This window comes from Lolium rigidum, chromosome 6 (assembly GCF_022539505.1).
Source record: "Lolium rigidum isolate FL_2022 chromosome 6, APGP_CSIRO_Lrig_0.1, whole genome shotgun sequence".
In the NCBI taxonomy this organism is placed as follows: Eukaryota; Viridiplantae; Streptophyta; class Magnoliopsida; order Poales; family Poaceae; genus Lolium; species Lolium rigidum.
Window position 1 is genome coordinate 203,384,187 of NC_061513.1, and position 24,627 is coordinate 203,408,813.

The window sequence follows — 24,627 nt, forward strand, 5'->3', positions numbered from 1 at the left end:
ACAAGATATATCTCGTAGACCCTCTACACGTCGTTGTGATGCTTGCATGAAAATTATGCAATCATCAGCAGAGTGTAGGTACAAAACCCAGGCAGCATGTAGGAAAAGGTAGGGATATTATATCACCTTGCCAAATTCCTCTGGTTGGCTTAAAAAGCTCTGTTAGTGGAACATGCAAAATGAATCAGTCCTTGTGAACCGTTTACCACTATCATAGCTGTATGTGGCAAACATTTCGCAAAATGGATGGACTGATTTGCAAAACGTTGGATTTTTCACAATACCAGGACTGAACCAAGAAGTCTCAGTACACAACACCCAAATATTCACTTCAAAAATTACTCTTCTAAGAGCTCCTAAATAAATAATTCTATGATTACTCATCCAAAATAAAGTTTATCCAGCCAAAACTACAAACCAACAAATTACAACTGTATAGGATATGGATATCACAAAATGTTGCAGAACACAGCTCAACCGAAACTATTCTTTCCTACTTGTTTTACAACAGCAACATCTCAGTCAATTATCCTAGAAAGAAATAATGGAGAAAGTGGATATTCACTGCTCCTCCATAAGCCCATATATATAGATATAATAAGACAGTGCAGCTGCAGGAGCAAGACTCAGGAGTCAATGCTGAACCAAAATGTGTGCCGATTCTCACTTTCATATCTTTCCTTCTGGAAAAATAACTTTACAGCTTGTGATGGTTCACTCGGGATATACAGACAAGTGAGAACAACATCACCTCGAATCATGCATTCGGATTTGAGATTAAATGTACCCAGCCTTCGCCAGAGCCAGACGCGTTCTTGTTCCTTCCTGTTGGTAAGCATTGACAAGTTGGGTGCAGGGCAAGCCAGGGTGGGGAAAACTTGTCAATTTGTCATCTCACTGAGTAGGGCTCTGAATCGTTTGTTTTGGTGGTATTTACAGCCTTCTCACTAGACAAATTCCCCATGGCTTTAATACAATCACCTCCAACTTGTCGTGAAGTTTCTGCGGTGTCTGTGGAATGTTGTTGCTCAACAGAATGTGTAGCATGCTCCCCCATTATACCATTGACCTCGCAACTTGGAGAGCTCGAGACATGTGAATCCTTGTGTTTGCTAGCCAGACTAGTCAAAGCAGAAATCTTGGAACAAGTAATCCTCGTTTCTATCTTTTGTCTTTTTCGAACCTCCCCATCTGCATGTTTGCCATCCCCCGTGTTCACCGACTTGCGCTTCACCCTAGAAATCTTTAAGAGCTCATCATCCTCTGCAGGCCTATCTGGCTCCTTAGGTGGTGGATTGAAATCCTCATCGTCATCATCGGCATAGTCCACGAGTCCACCAGATTTAGGCCTGCAAATATGGGCAAAACATTGATGAAGCAGCATCAACAAAAGAAATTATCATCAGGGGAAAAACTCAAAATTCTGCCTGATAATATTTCAGATTTTCTTATTGACTTGACAAAGGAGAGAAATAGAAATAGTAATCCATGAGAAACCTAGTCATTCAAACAGTATATGAAGAGAATATACCTTGAGGATATGTCATCAGCTTCACTTCCATTAGCTACATCAGCCTTTCTTTCTTCATCATGTGCATGTTTAGTTCGCCTGACTGAATCTTCCTCGTCACTAAGGAATAAAAAATGCATTGTCATTTATGGCACATCTCTACTGCAGAGGGGGCAGCCTCCTATAATGCAAACAAAATGAAGCAACCAATGACAAAACTAAACACAGAATACCTGTCCTCATTGAAATAATCTTCCTCTTCCTTCTCAAGACCTCTTCCTTCTGCCTTCTTTCTTATGTCGGGCACACTAGCACTTAATCTTGTTTCAGCACTCTCCAGGTACTTGCAACAACAAAATAAAAAGTCTTACCCAATGCAATTACTAATAGTAAACCTGGTGAGAAGAAATTATCCACAAGCTCAACTCTGAAGATTTTATGATTTCTTTAGCTCAGAGTAGAAATAAGCACGTTTACTGTCCAAGCCATATTGGATTTGCCCACTCTTAACAACCAAGATAGCAAAAAAAACTCAAATATGGTAATTTCTAAAACGTAAACCCGGTTTTAAAATTCAAATATTTAATTCACAATGAGGGTGGGTTGTACACCTGTAACTGGGTTTTTTTTTTCAAACACAGCGGTGGGACGCCAGTGCAGTGTCAAGACACGATTCAGGAGTACACAAGAAGAGGTCCAACCTGTTGATACTTGAGTTTGAAGGCCTGAATGCTCCCGAAATGTTCAAACTTCATAAGCTGATCCGAGAAAGACTCAATAACATAGATAACAAGAGGTTTTAGATTTTCCTGCAAAAGAACAAATCAAATGAGCAAGCTGCAACTCGTAGTTGTTTTCAAATGAGTAAGCTGCAACTCGTAGTTGTTTCAAAGAAGTATTGAAACATGTACCTTCCGTATGTGTTCCAACAGTTCAAGTACTCCTGACTGTAGCATGTTGTATCTATCCCCATTTTCAACAAATGCATCAATTATTGGTTTCAACAGGTTAAATTTCACAACATGGCGAACAAGATGCTCATCCTACAAAAAAAAAGTCAAGTGGGATTCAAACATGATATCAAGAAACTTCTGTTTGACTTATCAAATCAGGTGTGTAACTTGAGGAAACTTCCCCAATTTTGCAACCTCAACAACCAAGTAACAAAAAAAAAGGAAATTAAAAATAACTTCACAATAGTAAATTTGATACTTACATTTCTGGATATAATTGTACGCATAAACCTGACAGCTGCAACAACCAAAAACTTCTCGCTTCGTCGAGTCATGGTAAGGATTTTCTCTATCGCATTGTTCATAAGGAAGTTGCACCTACAAGATTATATGAAGCTCATTTAGCAGGTGTATAAGAAGAGAACAGAAGTGTTGGAATAGTGAAAGAATGCTGGATGGAGAATTACTTAATTCTGTATGGATGATGGACTACACAAAAGCATAACAATTCACAAATATTTAGCAGAATTTCTGGCTTAATACGGTGAACTTCAGTGTTTCTACCAACGGCAGCTGAGTTAGTTGCTCTTCGAGTAATACTCCTCGGAGGACAACAGGATGCTATTACATCAACCAAATAGTCAAGGTGCCTTTCATAGAAAATCTCAATAATTACATCTCTCTGCACCAAAGGAGAAAAGAAGCGTAAGTACCAAGTCAACCTGATCAAAGACAGGTCAGATTCTGGATATCTTGGAACTGACATCAGGGCAAGATGCGCAAGAATGACAGGAAACAGCATCTAAAAAGAGAATTGAACATAAAAACAAAGATGTAAAGCATCAACTTCAGATAACCCAAGTGAAACTTGAGGGACACTTCAGGCAAAGTATTTACACCTCAGAAGATGTCAAGGTGCAACATTGGCAAGTACTGATGAGCATACAAGAAATATGCAGCCCGCGCATTAACTTTTTCCACTTCAGATGAGAATCATTAAGTCAAACTTGACAGTGGAGACAGCATACAACTTCTAAATTCCATTTGGGCAGATAACTTACATGTGCTCCAGACATGGTGAAAGAATCCATCAATATACGCAGAATTTCCAGAAATTGACAGTGCATTTGCTCACCGAAGTCAGTTACCATTCCTTTAACCTGAAAATTTAGTGATTTAAGCACACTCCCATTTTGGCTTTAGCCTTCTGAGGTATGAAATAAACATCGCCTAGAGAAAAATCACAATGTTGTGTCAAACTGTCAAAGAGAAAAAATAATATGGCCAATCATGAAGATGTGTGATTCTCTGGAACATATCGGCGCAATACTTTCATTTATCCAATATCCTGAGCAAAAACAAGATTTTAAATATACAGGTGGTACATTGGACATGGGTGCCTAACCTAAAGCCTAGGCCAGAAATCACTAGTGTCGGCAGGCATGGTGTTAGCACCCATTTTGGGCCGGTTCAGACTTGCGTCTGGACACCTTAGCCACAGACTGGAATTTTGGCCACCTTGTACGTAAAGCAAGAATTTTGCTGCCTTACCCAAGACAAAAATCTGGCGACCTTACCCAAGGTAACAATCTGGGTGCCTTAGGTAAGGCAAGAATCTTGCTGCCTTGCCTAAGACAAGAATCAGCCAGCCTTGCCTAAGGCAACAATTTGGCTGCTTTACCTAAGGCAGAAATATGGATGCCTTACCTAAGGCAGAAATATGGATGCCTTACCTAAGGCAATAATCTAGCCACCTAACCTAAGGCAATAATCTAGCCGCCTTACCTACGGCAAGCATCTGACGGCATTACCTAAGGCAAGAATTCGGCCACCTTACAGTTTGGCAAGGCAAGAATTCGGCCACCTTAGAGTTTGGCTGGCTCGAGCACGAAGGTAAAGAAAAGTCCACCTTTGCATGGAAGGACCCTCAGAGAAGGCCAAACAGGAGCTCGCTTATGTCCAAAAGCCCATGAAGTAGCCTGATCAAGCATGAAGACAATGCAAGACTGACTTCAACAGGAAAGGACAAGGTGGGCTTTGGAAGGAGTTGCGCGGACGCTTGGAGTTCAGGTCCAGTACGAAGCAGGAGGACAATCGGCCTCAGTTAGAGCTGTAATTCGGTTTAGAGTCATGCTTTGTAACATGTAGAGAGTCCAAAACTTGTACGGGAAATCCAGACGCCTCATATATATATGTGAGAGGTAATGGCCAATTGAAATTAAGCAAACAATCCTCAAACATCATTGTATCTACTCCCTCTGATCCTAAAAAAATGCCGGACTGTTCATTTTGTACAAACCCCCTGTCTTTTACTCTGATTCAACCCGCACTCCAGAGTTGCTCTCGCATGCATGTGTCTAGGAAAAGCCTCTGTGCGCGTGTGATGGCTAACCAGCTAGCTCCAGCATGTGTGTACAATTATTCAGAGTCTGTAAGGTCTTAATTGTAAAATGAAAATGTACCAGACTCCCGACATATTTTTCGGATCGGAGGGAGTACTTTTTTGCCTTCTCAAACCCTTGTCCCTGCTCCCGTTCTTCAGTGACTTTGTGTGGATTTTGTATGACATCGACAACTGAGCTTGGAGCGGTTTAATCCGGCCAAATTCAGTCCATAGTCGCTGGAATCTCTGACGGAGTCTCTCCCGAGGAACTGGGGCTTCGGGTTTCAAAAGCGCCAGCCAGATTGTCTTGCGTATTGCACTTCCGGTGTTGAGGGCGCACGAGGATGTGCCAGTGTAAGGCGTATATTTTGCGGCCTAACATCATAGCGGCAATTGTGTGGCCTAACACATGGCATCTGAGGTGAAAACCTCCTTTTGTTTACTTTTCACCATTGCTAATCGTGCCATTGTTCTTGTTCTTTGAGTGTCGACGCCACGATCACATGGTGACCCAATGGTAGCAACATGGGCGCCGTTGGCAGATGATGGGGAAAGTGGCAGCAATAACATGGATAGATCAATGCAACCAGGAGAGAGGACGCAGAAATCGGTGGACGAATGGCACATGCTGAGCTGAGGCAACTAAGTCCAGCCTAAGAGGGAGAAATAGGGAGGAGGAAGATGTGAGCATGGCATGTGGCGATTTTTCACTCATTTATTTATGTCATGTGGGTTACAGTAGTTTGTATTTAGTTTTTGGAAACTTGGGGCTTCAGGCCCAAAACAACTTTTGTTTTGGGGTCAAGGAGGGGGTGGGGCAGCCATTTTTATTTGGTTTTGAGAGTTCCAGGTGAAAAGTAACAGTTTCAAAATTGAGCGTGAAGTTTGGACTTACAAGAGTTGAAGGGTGTAAATTTTACTTATTATAGCATGGCATAGAGCCACAAAATAAAGTAGTGGAAATACACAAAATAAAGCCTCATGGCCTCTCTAATTCTGTCGGCGAATAGGACCTGCCAGCAGCTAGATGAAGGCGAGTGCCTTATAAGCGGGTAACTAGTTTCCGGAGCTTTATCAATGTTAACACATGACACAGTTGGAGAGAAAACTAGCTAAAACATGAGAACCCTGAGGATATTAATTGCTGGATATAATACTGCAGATCTCAAAGAAACTGCAACTTACCAAAAGTCCAAGAAGAGAATTTCCTTCTTGCTGGACAATATATGACCTCAATAGGTTAGGGTCCTGATTAAGAAAAAGTATAACAATATCCGTTCTGCATTGGTCAAATAGATGCAAAGAGAAGTTAGAAGAACTCAAAAATGAGAGGGTAATTTTACAACAGAGCTTGATAAGTACCCAGCTGAAACAATCTTCCTGTCTTGACTCTGCAACACATCAGAAATGATTTCAAATACACCTTCACCTGAAAGATCCCTGAAGAAAATAGATAGTTAGCTAATAAATCTCTAGTATGAAATCCTTTACTTCAATCAAAAGTTTACAGTTAAGTAACAAAATTCTATGCAAAAAAAAAAACAGCAGCTTGGTCTTAAAATTGATTAGCAGAGTAAATAGGTTGATGCATTCTATTACAGGAAATGACCATCTTGCAGAACGTGAAAATATTAATTTATTTTCGAGAAAAGCAAAGGAACCTTTGCGTTTCATTTCATTGAATAGATAGAAGTTGTTACACGCCTCCTAAGAGGTTTACACAAATTGTTACAGCCTAGGGGATTTAGTGAACGTCCCAAGTTGTTGGCAGAACGTGAAATTATGGAAACTGTGAACAATAAACCCATGTTTGTACCTAACTAAAAGATATCCTTCTGGCAAATCCGAAGCTAAATGACAGTGACACAAAGCATAGAGCTGACAGCATGGTTTTTAAGGCGACGCCTTGCTTTAAGGCGATGGGGGTTAAGGCCTAGGCGCTTAAAGCGTAAGACGAGGCGACGCCTTTGTACATGAATACGAGCACACCACTAGCAGAGAAGGTCGGGGCGGAGAGGAAAAGAGGCCATGGCGGAGAGAGGGGAGATGGCTGCGGGAGGGGAGGAGAGAGCCCAGAAGCTTGACCGGAGAAGGGATGGCCGACGGAGGAGCTGGGCGACGAGCTCCGGCGGAGGAGGAGCTGGCCGCCTGATAGGAGAGAGCTCCTCTCTCTCTCTCTCTCTCTCAATTCTTTCGATTTGGCACTGGTCTGTTCCCTTTCTCTCCCCTCTGCTTTCCCTCTCTCTGGCTCCAGATTCCCGCCCCAATTTTTCTTTCCCGCCATGGTCCCCGCTCGGCGTCTGTACTTCCCGCACGAGCTTGCAAGAGCATCCAAAATCGCTGAAGGCGGACACCTACCTCGCCTAGTCGACGACTTGGACGCCTCAAACAGGGAATCTGGACGCCTTACGTGATTGCCTAAGGCAACGGTGCCTTCCCATCTCGGGGCGCTCAGACGCTTAGACGATGCCTATGCTACGCCTTAAAAACCATGGCTGACAGACAGTGCATAGAATGGGCACCCCCACCTCAGGCACACCAGTATCATAGAGTCTATCGCAAAAGAAGACAGGATAAGCAGGTTAAACTAGACACCCAAGCTGCAGTGCGAGTCTTGTTTATGAACACATATACTCAAGCATTCAATCAAATGGTCAGCACATATCCTGATATCTAGTACTTTTCCATGTCACAGGATGCTTACATCCAATAAATGCATGACTAAACACAGTAACCATTGACCTGGACTAGGAATATTAAGCCAAATACTAAGCGGCATAAGAACAAAGTACCCTTCCAGTCAGGTTATTACAAACAATTGGATTGACTAAACACAGTAACCATTGACCTGGACTAGGAATATTAAGCCAAATACTAGGCGGCATAAGGACAAAGTACCACTCCAGTCAGGTTATTACAAACAATTGGATTAGTAAGTTAAGCTGGGCACACCAGTAAAAGAGTTAGTTATGCACAAACAATAAGTTTAGAGGAAAAAACTATCAACAACTATAATACTGCATAGATAAAAATCTATTTCATGATAAATTTCATAATATTGATTTGGCATTGTAGAGGTTGATAGTTCTTTTCTAAAACTTGGCCAAACTTTACATGCTTTGACTTTGGACAAAATTTACAGCTTTTCTTTAAGGGAGGGGGTACATCAGAAATATTTTACACTCATATTGCAATGAGCGCGCGCTACATTTAGTATTGCAATGAGGGTGTGCAATGTGCTCATTTGAATTGAATACTAGAGGCTTACAAGTAAACTAGGATTTAGCTCTGTTTGATATTTGCATAACTATCCCTTAGTTTCAGTTGCATACAGCAAGCCACGCAGCAAAAAAAGAGTTGTGGAACTAACAGAGCTTGACCTATTTGCGATAGGGTTGCAGAATTGACAGACCATTGAAAAAGAAAACCCTGTTTTTTCTTGTTTTGCAAGAGAAATAGGTCATAGCCATGTATCAGTATCACGGTTTTGCATATTTGAATAATATGCACGCTACCAGGGCTGTGCTGTATTATTATACCTGCGTAGTCCAGCCAGAGGGCATACGACAAAAAAAAAAAAAAAAAGCAAACAAGTACATACCGAAACAATCGTAGTTGTTGAACAAGAGGCAAACTCTTACTAAGAGTGCAGAATTCGTGCAAGAATCGGACCTGCAAACACCGGAAACACTGTTATCATTGCCAATAGAGAAGATGCAACGCAGTAAGTACTTCCAGCTCCATATTCCAGTAACTGCAACAGCTATATGCATGTAAAAGCAATCATCATCTAGATCCTGTCAACCTGAAAACAACATACACTGCAAACGATGTGTTTCCTAAAATTGGCATTGACCACATGTTAAACCACAAAACTGTGCAGTGGCTATCTGAATTCCTCTAAATCCTACGCAGGACATAGAACTCCAACATCCTACAGAAAATAAACTGGTCAAATTTAACCAGCAGTCAACCAAACTCCCACTGTTGAAAAACATCACCAGTGCATGCATAGCTCACATCAACAGAATTTGGTCCTTAATCATCACTTGCAACAATGGCTAATATAGTATTTCTCTGACTAGTCGAAGAGAAAACCAGATGTGTGAGCTATACTATTAAATTCCATTGTAGCAACGATACAATCTGATGCAATATAAAAAGGATATTTCACGTGATAAAGCCATCAACTCATCAGAAATAACAAGAGATGTCTCACCAGTTCTCTTTTTGATTCCACAGAAATATTTGGCGATCTCATCCTAGAGAATAATTCTTGGATAAAGCACGCATCGTCCTTTAGTAAGGAAATAACCTACAGACAGATCATTAAGTTATATGTGATAAAGATATACTGCAATTAGTGAGGAAATGTCAACATAGGTGAAGGGTGAAACACTAACAGCAGCATTGTTCGTATGAATCATTGTGTTAAGACTTGCCATAGTGCCATCATCTAATGTTCGGGGTAATATAACATCCTGCAGATACCGAAATGAGTACAATTGTAAAACATGCAAATAAAAATAGTGCAAACAAAAATCAATCTGAAACGGGTAAAGTGAAAACTGTGACTAACCTTAAGGTAGCCTATTCTGTATGTTTGATGTATCCTCGAAACCACAGAAACATTTTTAATGGGTATGGCCTGTGGAAGCAAACAAGCTTATGTTAAAGAACTGTTTCTTCTGGATAGGCTAAGGGGTGCAAAAATCAGCCTACCTCTTTGAAAATTACATGATCCTTCAGAAAAGTGCGATGCTTTTGCACTTTGGCAACCTCTGGATCGTCTACAGGTAATAATTTGCTAAAATTAGAAGAAAAATGAAGCATCTTCACAGGCTTTGAATTGAAAATAATATATATAATATGACGATATGATGAACTTATATGAAGCAACAAAGGAGAAATCATACATTCAAGGGCGCCTATGATGTCAAGAATAAACTCATCAGAGAAAATCTTATCAAAGATTGATGGGCTGTTCAACAATACTGCACAATAAAATGAGAGTAAAGAGCTGCTTAAAATATTCTAGTGAGCATACTCATTCCAGACATGTACTTACTGATTCCCCTGACTAACTTGAAAATCATGTGAAGATCATCTAAATTCTCTAAATCCTCGCACATCCTAAAAATCTCCAGCAGCTTCGGGAAAAAATCACGCTGAAAGTATGAGAATTGGTAAATAGACAAGTTGGGCAGGAATAATCATATCCAAGAATGAAAGAATGGAACCATCATTTCTAAGGATCTCATGCTGCTTCCTTCCAGATTTTAAGTATTGAACACATGGCAGGCTAAAGTTATTGATCACGTCAACGAAAAAAAGAAATAGCAATCAATGTCAGCAATAAGGCAGCATACATCAGTTATTAAGCAATCTTTATTAGGACATGTATGTAACTATGTATGTAAGGTGACTAAGTAGCAAAAAGTCCATCCACCATCACGGAGCCATCTGTAACAATAGATTAGTCTCCTCAAATGACACCAATGAGAGATCATTCCCGTAAACGGTAACATTTAATGAAATCACCCATACATGCAAAACCAAAATTGCCATTATGTAGTTCTTGTAAGTGAAGCTAACATCATAAAGTAGCCATTAGACGAACATTGGCTTTTCTATCTGATTGATGTTCAACAAAGTTATGTTGAGAAAACAAATCAGAAAAGTAAGACTCTCAAGCAAGCATATTTATATAAATGGAATGAAACACATCCAAAAGACCAGTTTCCTACATCGAGATATTGCGTAGACAATAGATACAGTTCGATAATTAAGAGAAAAAATGATGCCTTGAGATATTGCTACTGTGCCAGAATCATGTGTGGAACAAATCATCAAGTACAAAAACTAATCTAAAAGAAGAACTTCAGATGACAGTATTTCATCTTATATCCCAAACCGGGTGACTTCTCAGTGGTAACCAACCTAAAACAAATGGAGCAAATAAGAACCTACAGAAAATGAATGGCTGCTAAAACTACGCCAAAAGTGGCCGTTAAAAAGGTAAAGCAGTATAGTAGCTACGCACACTAACAACGCTGCATGCAGCATAAGGTCTCCTAAAAATAGGTCATATAAATAACACAAGAGGTGATTCCGCTCTTGTTTCTATTCAACAATAAGGCAGCAGACTAATCTCTCTATGGGCTTTTCTCACAATGGGTGAGCTTCCCAACCACACAATTCTTACATGGAGCAAGGATGAGTTCCACGTTGATGATTGAATGAATTTTTTTTTGCAAGAAAATGACACCGGCTAATGGAAGTAAAAGTCTATGGAACATGAGACCATGCCACACAGAGATAAAGACTATATAACTTACATCTTGTGTTATCAACTCCGCCACACGCATTTGATCCGTAATGCCACCCTCCAATATAGTCTGCAGTTTTCATAAGCGGTATTTTTAACAGTAAATAGATGTTTTTGTAGAAGAGAGTACAAGTATTCCAACTGCCCAGCTGTAAACTATTAAAAAATGAATGTAACAAGGGAAGTATTTTAGCACAATCAAAAAAATCTTCATGGAACAGGTGCACTGTTCTGATCTTAGTTATGGCAAATATCAACAGAAGTTACAGCGAGTAGCCGAATATCAACAATTACATCTAAAAATAAAGAAACAGAGTTTTGCCCTCCACACAAATGGATTAGATACCCACAACAAGCAAAGACTTAAGATTGAATACTGGACATGCATATACATCAAAGATGCAACTTCAAAAACATGGCAGGCAAAAAATAGATCCCACAAGACCAGCACACAAATTACTAGTGTCACAAAATACTGTTAAAAAGAGAACACATAAAATACTAGAACTCAAAAGAAAAGGGAATAAATAAAAGTGTTCCTTTGAGCATGGTAGATACTACCTCCAAGACTTTTTAGAAAGCTAATTTATAGCTTTCTAAAAAGGCTTACATTTCGGAGCAGATGTAATAAAACTTATTAGAATAATTTTATATGAGAAGAGTACAAAATAAATCTGACCTTCAAGATCAAAGGAAGATTGGACAAATCAACAGGTGGAAGCTCCCTCAGTTCACCATTGACAGAGCGGAAGGACTCATCTGCAGGGAAATCCATAATTAATTATGACAGTGCAACAGAAAAACTGATATCTAGGGAACACCAGGTGCCAAGCTACACATCAAGGTCTGCCACAACTGAATGCACCCTTTTGTCAGCAAGTATCAGGGAATAGTGTGCGCTTTCAGAGTACAATAGTGTTGAACAGAAATCGAGATGAACCAAGGAAAGAAGAAGTCCACGCCAAATAAGGCCCAATAAGACAGTAGGATAGCTTTTAACTCTCAAGCTTTCGTGGATTCACTTCAGGAATTGATAGTGGTGAGTTGTACTTGATAATATTGTGAATTTTGCGTCAAGAAAATGTGCATGGTTGCTTTGCCTGTAATTCAGCTCATTCCCTCCGGATAGTGTATTTGAACTAAAACCCTTGAAATCTAACGGGATTGAGTTGGGTAACTGTTAATCCAGACGAGCTCTTCAAATCTAGTGCATTCTAAGCGGTCACTTAAGGAATTGACTGACAGTGGGGAGCTGTACTATCATGGATTTTGCATCGGGAAGGCTTGCCTGTAATCCGGCTTAATACCTTGTAATGGCAGGGGTCTGAACTAAAATCCCTCAGATCTGACGGGATCAAGTTGGGTAAGTGTGTATCCGAGAACTTCAAATCTGGTGCGTTCGAGTTAGGCAAGTGTGTATCCAGATGAGCTCTAATGGATCCCCAGCGGTCACTTCTGGAATTAGCAGTGGGAAGCTGTAATTGTAAATATTGTAAACTTTACAACAACATCAAAGCCTTTTTCCCAAGCAAGTTGGGGTAGGCTAGATATGAAACCCAACAGAAATAAAAGGAAGCCAAAACAAAAACAAGAAGGAAAAAGAGAGTAAACTAAAATTCTGGCACATGGATCGCTGATCTCCATGCAGTCCTATCAAGAGCCGAGACTTTAGGTACATTCCAATCCCTCAAGTCTCTTTTTACCACTTCCGCACAAGTCAGCACCACTAAATATTGTAAACTTTGCCTCCAAAAAATTGCATGGGGCTTGCCTGTAACCCGACGCAATCCCTTCGGATAGACATGGGATTTGAAATAAAACCCTTCAACAGATAGACAGGGGATTTGAAATAAAACCCTTCAAATCCAACAAGGTTGAGTTGGGTAAGTATGTATCCAGACAATTTCTTAAAGGGGAGTTTTTCATTTTTTGGCACTTGATGTCTCTTGAGCGCAGGTTTTATTCGACAAGAGCCCCAGGTTATTTAAGGACATGGTGTCTCGAGGTTATCTTCCCATGACTATACAATAAATGCTATGGTTACAGGTATAAGTACAAAGCAATGTGCTCTTACACTTTTTCAATTAAATAATACGAATCTGAAACATGAACTACATTTTAGGGCCTTGGAGAAACACAAAGTCCCAATAAAGTACATTACCCTCATCAAGGATATGTATGATAATGTTGTGACAAGTGTTCGAACAAGTGATGGCGACACTGATGACTTTCCAATTAGAATAGGGCTACACCAAGGGTCAGCTTTGAGCCCTTATCTTTTTGATTTGGTGATGGATGAGGTCACAAGGGATATACAAGGAGATATCCCATGGTGTATGCTCTTTGCGGATGATGTGGTGCTAGTCGATGATAGCCGAGCGGGGGTTAATAGAAAGATAGAGTTGTGGAGGCGAACTCTAGAATCGAAAGGTTTTAGGCTTAGTAGAACTAAAACTGAAGGGAGAGGTTAGCCTTGATGGGCAGGTGGTACCGGAGAGAGACACTTTTCGATATTTGGGGTCCATGTTGCAAAAGGATGGCGATATCGATGAAGATGTGGGCCACCGAATCAAGGCTGGTTGGATGAAGTGGCGCCAAGCTTACGGCGTACTACGTGACAAGAGAGTGCCACAAAAGCTAAAAGGCAGGTTTTATAGGAAAGCTATCCGACCTGCGATGTTGTATGGCGCGGAGTGTTGGCCAACGAAGAGACGACATATCCAACAATTAAGTGTAGCAGAGATGCGCACGTTGAGATGGATATGTGGCCACACAAGAAAGGATCGGGTACGGAATGACGATATACGGGAAAGAGTTGGGGTAGCACCGATTGAAGTGAAGCTGGTCCAACATCGTCTCAGATGGTTTGGTCATATCCAACGGAGGCCTCCGTAAGCGCCAGTGCATAGCAGACGGATAAAGCGTGCTGAGAATGTTAAGAGGGTTCATGGTAGACCAAACTTGACATGGGAGGAGTCCGTTAAGAGAGACCTGAAGGTTTGGAATATCGACAAAGATTTAGCCATGGACAGGGGTGCGTGGAAGTTAGCTATCCACATTCCGGAACCATGACTTGGCTTCAAGATCTTATGGGTTTCAACTCTAGCCTACCCAACTTGTTTGGGACTGAAAGGCTTGGTTGTTGTTGTTGTTGTTGTAATGATCCAACCACAGGTCAGCAAGTCCTTCAAATATTTAAATAGAGCAATGGCAGCATACTTGTAATTGTGTCAGACTAATATTGCAAAACTGAGTCTGGCAGCTTATTTCACCAAGTCTATTAAGTGCCTGATTTAGGTTGATGATAATGAGACTAATGACATTTCTAAAATACTCCCTCTGATCCGAAGTATTGGTGTTCTAGGTTTGTCCTAAGTCAAACTTCTCTAGGTTTGACCGAAGTTGTAGAAAAGCATGTCAATATCTAAAAAGTCAAATCTGTATAGTACAAAAATTTATCGTATGAATTGGCATATTTTTCGACTAACTTGGTCAAACTTAAAGTAGTTTGACTTAGGACAAACCTAGAACACAATTCTTTTGTAACAGAAGGAGTTATATATAACAAGCAGCAATGTTTAATTTAGCTAGAACTTTAAGCAGTGTACATGTATTTAGCAAAATGGGATCTACCGTGTGAATGCAATACTCTAGAGGCTTCTAGATGTTCCGATGCTGGGCGAGGACCAACTTCAATAGCTGCAGGACATGATTAAAGTAAGGCAGCGTAAGAATGATATGAATAGCAGCAGGTATTAAGCAACTCACCACCAAGGTTACTGAACTGAAGGTTTCTCTGAATTTCACAGATGTTGTCCCTGCAGAGAACCACCAAGAATAAAAAGACATCAATAAGAAATAACTGAAGAGAAGTGATAGTTATGCCATGGTTTCTTTTCTTAAATTACCATATGTAGGAGCACCCTGCAGCTTCCTGGAAGCTCAATGCTAATTCTGTTGCTGCTTCTGGATCCCTCCATGAGATGATTGTTTCTAATAAAGAAAACAAGCATGTCAAGTTATCAAGTCATGCAATGGTTACAGATGGTTAGCTCAAAACTGATCGGGATAGTGCAATTGTTCACCTTCTTGCTTTCTGTAGATATCATCAGATGTAATATTGTGGACGAGCAGTGTCTCATTGTCATCTTCATCCAGAACAGTCAAACCAAGATCTTTTGAACCCTGAAATCAACCCACAACTGACCCAGTTAAGGTCCAAAAAATGTAAGCCTACAAACTGGAAACTGAGAACTTAATTAGCCGATGGCATGTTAACAGAATACCATATTGCCATATATCAGGACTATGCATCTACATCATGCTATAACTACAACTAATATTTAAGTTTTCATTTGAACTGATATATTTGACCACGGCATATTGTTCAATAAATCACCACCACTAAATACCTTAGCAAGCAACAAAACTTAGGCCTCGTTTACTTCTAGTGTATTTGTGGGGATCAGAGGGGATTATTTCGAATCCCGGAAAATCCCCACTTGTATGTTTACTTCTCCGGGTTTGAACGAAATAATCCCGATATATCCCCTCCCATCCCCACATTTTGCCTAGTAGATTAGAAACTCCCCATCATACTAGTGTATTTTGGAGGTATTTGACGGGAAGTGAGGGGATTGAGTGAACACCAAATCCCCTCCCATCCCTATACCCATTGCGGAGGCAAATACGAGAGAAGTAAACAAGGCCTTACAGTTAAGTTGACTAGAGAACTATAACACTAACCCATTTGGTGTGCTAGTGGTGGCTGCGTGAGCTTATTCAAATAGTTCAAAAGAGACTGGAAACAAGGGTTGCAAATGCAGGCTCGCTCTAGTCCCGCAAATCCCAACATTTAGTACAAAAAATTGTACTAAATGGCCCGATTCTACATCTACATGTTTGCACTATTCGGACTCCAATCCGCCCCGCTAATGGCGCTGCTTGCAGCCCTACTGGACACCATTTAAGCACAAAAAAAGCTACCAGCTGTTGATTAATTCTTTGGGGGGGGGGGGTGACAAGGAGGACAAGGAGAAAGATCACATTAAGCTGCTAATTCTTTCCCCTTTTTGGGTAGGGTTCGCAAATTTTCAGCAGGAAATTAAAAGTAACAACAGATGAACTACATTTATCTGACAGCAAAAAAAAAGGTGGATTTTCCAAAGCATAAAAATTAACTGAATAGAACCATATACAAGACATAAAGATACCATACTGATGTAAACCTTAAGATAGTCGAAAGGAACATATTGACTCATACCTCAATGTAGTCGATAGCAACATGTCCTGTGCCCTGATCATCCCATTTCCCTCCATCCCTCAGACGGTACACTTTCACACGCTGGAACAATTACAAGATGTTGATACCTTACACAATGTGATAATAATACAAACACAAACAGAAACGAGATAAGTAAAACTTCCTTAACAGTTGTGCCCACAAAAATTTAAAAAAAAATCCTTAATAGATACAAACAAGGCTGAGTATCTTGGTTAAAAGTTGCTTGGTAGGACTAGGAAGGACTTGCTCAACAAGAGCCTTTGCAACAAAATAGGACGCTATCTAGACAATATCTGATACCAGTTCACAATGTGCAACTCCAAGGAAACGGCGTGATTTTTTCTATTTGAAACATCGTATTCAATTTGGAATCCTTACGAACTCCAAATTTTGAGCCCAGAGCACTTAGCAAATTATTGCAGACTTATGATTTGGGCTACACCTACACAGACCATGAACATCCAAAGTTTAGTGTCCAAAACTTGGTTGTCACTGAGTGTGATGATGGGCATCACACTCATTTTTTGCTATCGAGTGAACTGTGCAAACTGGTTGTCATTGAGCCACAAATTCTAGCGGTCGAATCAGGTTTACGAACAACTCACAACCATCGTATGTTTCCATAAGCACTCGGCAGAGGCATGTATTCCTTTTCCTCCAGGTTCTTATATAAGGCTAAAAGCACCCAAGATTCTATGCACAATGCAATTTCACTGGCCAACTGGAACTACCAGGAAATTTGCACCATGTCCGGTTGTTTTGCTGTTGCTAGGTATCAATGTAGTAGAGTGGTAAAGGAATGTAATGTTGGATCAATTTATACTTGTGACCCATTAGAGATATTGACAGACTCGACTGGTCGGGGATTATTGATCAAGCAAATGAGCAGCAACATACAATTACCATCATCAGCATCCCTTGACTGGCAGAGCAAGTACTACAAGATGTTCTGGAGTGCTCTAAAGTCTCAACACAGACACTAGAGGGCATCTTACATTCTATGCGCTCTCTTTTGGGAGAGGCCAACACTATGTAAACCAGTCAACCTCCCAGAGAGCAGTTGCTGAAAAGATCGAAAGGAAAATACGTACTTGTGCCAGCATAGGGCTAATTCTACAGAGGCATATCGTTGGTGAGTTTTCTTTGGAAAAAATACTACTCCTTGACCCTGACACTTATTATGGATCGGAGGGAGTACAGTAATTTTATTTCAAAATTAATTCATGTGCTTCAAATGGCAAAGGATATCTGCTGTGGATATGTTTTGAAGCAATAAAATACGTTCAGCTGTTCAGATCAATTGCCGGACCACAGCTGAGAATGATCTGATGTCCTCTTTTCAGCAGATATTAAGAATGATTCTACCTTGCAACAAAAACGACCTCATTTTTCCATACATGCTACCAGTGTTCAACAAACCGGGCAATTCATCAATTAATCGCAACTCAGTGGGTGACCGATTCACCGATTAACAGATTAGTCGTACGATTAACCAGCCAGTTCGCCTATTAATTGCTAATCGACAGCCGACCAAGCAGTAACTGATGAACAATTTCCTCAAATTGCATGCTACCAAAAAGAAAGGTGGTCGTAAATGCGTGTATTCATCATGTTAGGTCGAACTTAGTCAGAACAAGGATATAGATTCGAGCAGATTACTCATCCGAATTTAGAGCTTAAATCCTCAAATGAAAGGTATCACCAGAAAGACGCATATACATAGTGACAGACGGTTTTGGGAGAATAAATGTATGCTAAAACCCTGGAACACAAGTCTTTAGGGCGCGTTCGGAAGCAGTGGCGGACCTAGGATTTTATCAAAGGGTATGCCACAAGAAAATTTTGACTTGCATATTTGTTTAATCCATTTAATAATTTTTGCAAAAACTTAAAATTTTACAATGCAAATCGATATATATATATATATGCAATAAATAACATTTAGAAATATTAAATTGAGAAACAATGCAAGTACAACAATCGGATAGATTATCGTGGAGCCTACGGAATGTTGTCGTGGTTGTGGGCTTCCAAGGATAGGTATACGGAGTCTAGTCTAGTTCCTCTCCTAGCTGGCCGATAAAGATGTTATCTGAAACTCTAGATATATCAAAATTCTGAGTGAGCCGAGAGCTAAGGACCGAGTTAGTTGAATCGGCAGGAAAAAAAAAAACCAGTTGGAATTCTGGAATTAATCCAACTAGTATACATGCACGTGTACCTGTTTGAGTTAAGTTTGAGTCATATTAGAGCTAGCATACATGTATTTAGTGTGAGCCAAATACTGTAGTTACTAATGAGCTATCTCTAATACTTCCAGTACTAGGTGCTGGAAAACATACATGAGCTAGCTTGGTTGGTCACTGATAATAGTACTAGTCATATTTTGTGTGAGCCAAATACTCTATGAGCCAGATTAGAGCTAGCGTCCATGTGCTAGTAACAAGCAGCAAGCTTGGCCGCGGGGTATGCCATGGCATATACGGCATACCCCGTAGGTCCGCCGCTGTTCGGAAGTCTCCTATCTTCTCGAAATCCTCCAATCCAGCTTCCCAAACCGAAATCCAGCTCTTCAAAGGAGCCCGGAAAGTTCAGGCAGTTCCTGATTTTTTGCCTAGTCGCTGACGAGTGGATTCATCTTCTCCAGATCCCCACCCTGCAGCTCATCAAATCCCCAAACAGTAGCATCTCCCCAGTGCGCCCTTGCTACCCAGCTCTGCAGCATGCCTATGCTATCCCAGATCTACAGTGTGGCCGTCGCCTTCGCTCCGATGTCCAGCACCGCCACCAGCTGTACGGACATTTGCTGTAGCACCTGCACATGCGGTCGGCCCCATGAACCGCTGCGGGAGTAGCGGTCTGGCCTCCTCCTGGTCCAGGCCTGGCAGCGGCCTCCAGCCCCTCAACCGCGCAGAGGGCCGCAGGAGCTGGGCGTCAACGGGCAGCTGGGAGCAGCTTCGGCTGCAGCTCGGGGAGGTCGGGGGGCTTGCCGGAACAGCTGGGGAAGGTCAGAGGTGAGATCAGGGGAGGTCAGGGAGGCTTACCAGAGCAGCTAGGGATCTCTCAGGAGCAGTTTTGGACTTTTGTGGATGGGGCGCACAGAAAGATGACTTATGTTTCTGTTCTCGTGAGGAATAGAGAGGAAAAAGAGCGTTTTTCTCTCACTTGGCAGTGGCATAACCCATAATTTCGCACTGCTCTGCGGTTTGCTGTTCCAAGAATTCACAGAAGAGGTGCTCCGAGTTTTGTACAGCATGAGCTAGCTTCTCGAATCTGGCTCCATGGAATTTAAGTGTTCAGTGCTGCTCCGCGATAAATTTTTGGGAAGCTGGAAGTTGGAGGACTTCCGAACACATCCTTATTGTGGTCATCTCCAAGAAAAATAAATAATTGCATCTAAATCATGTGCTCTTCATCTAATACCTTGGAAAATTGTGGCATATGATTTCACTTGACAATTTAGTAAGTACTGCCAAAGCATAATCGGCGTGACATGGAAAACTGCTCGCGAAACTTTTTGGTGTTCAAACTTGACACCAACAAAAGCTCAAACAGTACTAAGTCAGCCTTTCATCAACAAATAGGTTACCCATGATGCATACATATTATTCACTGAAGGGACAAACATATATGGAGAATTGAGCACATGTGGAGGAGGCAACTGCATATAGATGTACAGTTTAATTTAAATAGAACTTTCATTGGCTCCCTACTATGTTGACAATCACGCAAAGGGGAGTAGCACGGGGACGAAGTAGCGTAAAAGCAGCAGATATCTATATGGATGATTTGGATTCGAGTGAAGCATGAAGACTACTACCTCCGTTTGCAACCAAAAGTATGCTTTGGATTTGGGAACAAGAATCAAGAAGTAGCATTAAATGACCTTGTTGTCCTTTTATTGGCCAACTTTACCAGCTTTTATCTTATAAGATGCCTTATTTATTCATGAGAGTATAAACATCATGCAGCAACGGCATAATAAAAAGTAATAAGATAAACGTACCGCGATGTTGTAGAATAACCTGTAATATGAGTACTTCCATTCCAGGAAGTAGCAAATAAGATATCCCTCACAGACACACACAGCCAACAAGAAAACCGTAGGGTAACACACAAATAACCAACAAAGGAGCAGCATAAAACTACTGAATTCAAAGGTGACGACTCGTCTAGTACGTCAGCTGAGATAGTTTGTCAAACAAAGAATGATGCCCCTCAAAATTGGCATACAAATATTTGGACCCCCCTAAATGTTTGGCATGAATAAATTAGGTATGAATCCACGATGCAGGCGCACTTGCACAGGAGCTTCACCTTCCATGCAATTGGCATCTCAGGCCAGAACATGTCTACAGTGGTTGACTAAGCAGAGTTAGCAGATTATTGTGTGGTGTTGTTTTTTCTGTCTCAGATACGAACAGAGAAAAGAATGGCTGTGTGTCACATTGTTTTCAGTCTCAGATATGAAGAAAAGGCTGGATGAAAAAACAATTGTTTAAATATGCAAACAAGTGTATGATGGAAAGTATATTAGGACAATTACACAACGTCTGAACTCCTCTCTTAGCAGCATCCAGATCACTGCCTTAAAAGTTAAGCATGTGTAGTTAGTTGAGCAGACACAGCGGATAGTGAATTGAGCAGGGATGCCTCGAAATTAGAAATAAGATAACCCAGTCCTGGGATAAAAACAGAAAACTGCCCGAAATTAAACTTGGATCTAGGGCACGTGTGGGGTTGAATGAACTTCCCACCTCCCCTATCCACATGACGTATTCGAGCAGCTGCCTTCCAAAACCAGCTGCGCCCTATCGCAGCATCGATTTAATCGCAACGCGCAACCACGACCATCACCCAGGTTAGGCTAACAGCCAGCCGCTAGTGGATCTAGTTCACGAACAAGAGAAGCTTCGAGAAGCCTACAGAGCAACCGAGCAGTGCGGGGGGCTCACCTGCATGCTGCTGCTGTTCGCTGACGCCGCCGCCGAAGCCGAAGCCTCGCCCCCGGCCTCCGCCTCCGCCTCCCGCTGCTCCTGCTCCCCCATCGCTTCCGCGGTCCTCTCCGCCGCCCTGGAGATAGCGAGGGAGCCTCTGTGCCGCCTAGGAGAAGATGGAGGCTCTCTGCCGCCGGGCCGCTTGGTCAGTGGGTCGAGGGCGCGGGCTGCGAAACCCTAACCACCATCGACGAGCTCCCCCGCGGCCCTTCTTCGCCCTGGCCTCGGCGTCGCCTTTCCCCCTTTTGCCCCCTCTCGTTTTCGCGAATATTTTGTGTTCGTTTGCTTACCGACCCCCGCAACAGATAGGGAAAGTAATTGAGGGCATGGTTGATGCAGAAAAGAGGGGTCGGAACGATTGACACGGTTTCGACGTGATTACTGTTTCGGGAAACCATGGGAGTGGTAGAAAAGGAAAAAAAGTTATACCCCACTCTACAAGGTAAAAGAGAACACTGGGAATACCGACACTTACCAAGTACTCTCTTCCTTCCGTTCACTAATATAAGGCACTAATATTAAGATATTTTAGTTTCTTAGTAGATTTATCTATTTTAATACACTATGTATATCTAGTATTTTTTTACTGTGATATGGTGTGTATCTAGTTCACTGTAAAGTGTCTAAAACATCTTGCATTTGTATCTAGTTCACGCTCCGACCAGGCGAGCGCACGTGGAGCCCTATCTCGCTGGATGATGACATCCTTGGCGTGGAACAGCCTCCAAGGCGTCGAGGAGGCGCGCGCAGAGAATGTCGTCTGCCTCTTCCTGCTCGGTGCCTCCTACGCGGAGGCAGGGAGCTCGCGCCAGGCGCATCCCCATGGAGAGCTCTCCCGGAGCAACCCATGTGTTTGGCAAGGCCCGGGGTGGAACCTTGTGAGCAACATAATGTTCGTGGAACTCAACCGCGCCATGGACTCGTTGGAGGTCTTCATCGAGGTGCGGGACACGGTGAGGTGCGCCATAGAATTATCAGCTCAAATCAATTGCCTTTCTTAAAGGCGGAAACATTCTTGATGGCCCCCTTGCGCTGATTCAGATCGTGCATGACATTTGGGCTAGAAAACATGGGGGAATTCTGTTGAAATTGGATTTTGAGAATGCCTACAATCGAGTAAATTGGGATTTTCTCGCTGAGGTGTTGCGCTGTAAAGGGTTTGACGAGGGACACATTCATAGGGTTATGCAACTGATTTCCGTTGGGCAGACTGCAATTTCCATTAACGGAGAAGTGGGGCCTTTCTTCGGGAATAAGAGAGGGGTGGGATAGGGTTTCATCGGCGAAGCCTTGTCAGGGGTCCTTTCGGCTGCGGCGTCTGCAGGTCACATCAATGGGCTGGTGCATCTTATCCCGAGGAGGGGAGGGGGGTTACCCACCTCCAATACGCGGACGACACGTTGATTCTCATCCAAGGGTCGGATGAGGACATTGCAAATCTGAAATTTATCCTGATGTGCTTCGAGGACATGTCTGGCCTAAAAATTAACTATCACAAGACCGAGATTTTTGTGCTTGGTTCGCTCAGCTCCGTTAGGTCTCGGATTGCCAACATGCTCAACTATAAGCTGGGTGTTTTTCCTTTCGTCTATTTGGGCTTGCCAATCTCAAACAGGAGACTAACATTGGGACAGTGGCTTTGCTTGGTTAGGAAGCTCGGGGTGACTTATTGTGGTGACCCTGCATACCACTGCATGTTGTAGTATGCCAGTCGTTGATATAACATTCGCGAAGTACCAATCCGCAAATATTAAATCCCTCAGAGTAGTACAACAGAACATAGCTGGTCCATAACACATTCACATATTATTACAAACCAAATATATACCTCATCTTGGAGTTCCTCCTGGGTCCAGAGAGGAATACTCCTGGGTTCGAGGTGAATCCAACTTAGCTTACAATATAAGAGTCTAAGCAGGTTATACATTTATTCCTTCCGAGCAGCTAAATACTAAGAAGTTCGCACTGCTCGGTTACCACTAACACTAAGGTAGTTCAAGCTTGGTTTCCTTCGGATGTCTCCCCGTTTCCGTAGATGATAAGGTAGTCTACGCCTTCTATGCCGCCTGAGAGGTCAGACTCCTCATAGCAGATCTCCTCGGCGCCACCCTGTCCATCAGTTGCCTCCTCGAGGTGGTTTAGACATTCTAAGCAAGGGATTATAAGAGGTATGAGTATGAGCGTACTCAACAAGTTCATATTAGGAAAGAGGTGTTTAATGCACTAACTACGATACTAGACCAGAAAGTCTAATACCAATGCAGGTTTTCATAACCATTTCTTCAAAAGATTGCTTTTATTCAGAAGAACGATGTCCGTCGGCCTTCACCGGTTTACTAGAACTTCATGGAGTTCCTTTCCGGCAGCGTTCGTCAGCTCCAAAACCCGAACGAGGAGTGACAGGTCACGATTCATTACACTCTGCAGAGGTGTGTTGTTTTACCCATAAAAGATCTTAACCTTGGTGCCAACCGGGCAGATTCCCGTCCACACTTCCGTGGTGTGAGGCCCGGTATAAGGTCTTAGCCAAAATGCATTCTCCCGCGACCTCGCACACCCACCCTTTGTTGCAACTCCGACCCTGGGTCCACACCGGTGAGCATACCCCTATGGATAGCCTCCGACCCCGACGACAATTCAGGACTCTCCCTGAATTCCTACGCCGGCGGTTGCAACCCATCATAGACCGCATTACCGTGGGGACTTCAATGGGACCCCACCCTACCGCTTGTCCTTAACTGGATCAAGTGTCTACGGTAAGCGCATCCGTTGATGAACGAGAGGAGAGAACACACTTGACTACTCCGTCTCACTCCAAATCTTATGGTTAACACGGTATTACGGCACAAGAATCAGTGGACGACATTTGTTGTTTAATCCTAGATGGATACAAACCCTTGCAATGGAACCTCCACCATACTCATACCATGGTTCCATTGCCCACCACATAGTCATATTCATAGTTATGAAATTAGCATTTTTGCTTATCATGCAAGAGTGATAATAATAGTACTTTGCAAATAATTTGGTAAAAATACTCAAATGACATGAGCAAGCGATGAACTTGCCTGAAGACTGCAAAGTGTTGCAGTTGGAAGGTTGTGTTGACTGCCAAAACCCACCGGCGGGCAGCGGCCTTGTCAACACTGTAGAGCCGGGGGGCCTAGAGCCG

At 42.2% G+C, this 24,627-nt stretch overlaps 1 protein-coding gene across 1 annotated transcript; it reads right to left on the reverse strand.

Annotated features, from left to right (window-relative positions):
* Positions 1-357: 357 nt before the first annotated feature.
* On the reverse strand, positions 358-21,689 carry LOC124659536 (serine/threonine-protein phosphatase 4 regulatory subunit 3B). The gene is made up of 25 exons (XM_047197400.1): positions 21,414-21,689; positions 16,438-16,518; positions 15,260-15,359; positions 15,083-15,167; positions 14,943-14,992; positions 14,808-14,873; positions 11,854-11,933; positions 11,185-11,244; positions 9,915-10,014; positions 9,763-9,840; positions 9,569-9,636; positions 9,426-9,494; positions 9,250-9,327; positions 9,066-9,161; positions 8,448-8,518; positions 6,209-6,286; positions 6,032-6,125; positions 3,525-3,623; positions 2,931-3,145; positions 2,727-2,841; positions 2,422-2,553; positions 2,212-2,319; positions 1,744-1,853; positions 1,532-1,630; positions 358-1,349 (listed from the first exon to the last, which is right to left on the reverse strand). Exons 1-25 carry the CDS (start codon positions 21,504-21,506, stop codon positions 890-892), a joined length of 2,685 nt encoding a protein of 894 aa, XP_047053356.1. The 5' UTR covers positions 21,507-21,689; the 3' UTR covers positions 358-889.
* Positions 21,690-24,627: the final 2,938 nt, after the last annotated feature.

Bases quoted from the DNA above. Each gene is read 5' to 3' on its own strand.
- LOC124659536 (XM_047197400.1), bottom strand. From the start codon at position 21,506: ATGGGGGAGCAGGAGCAGCGGGAGGCGGAGGCGGAGGCCGGGGGCGAG. The intron at 1,631-1,743 runs GTATTCTGTGTT...TTTATTCCTTAG, and splicing joins GATTATTTCAATGAGGACAG to TGACGAGGAAGATTCAGTCA. The intron at 1,350-1,531 runs GTATATTCTCTT...CCATATTTGCAG, and splicing joins GCTGATGACATATCCTCAAG to GCCTAAATCTGGTGGACTCG.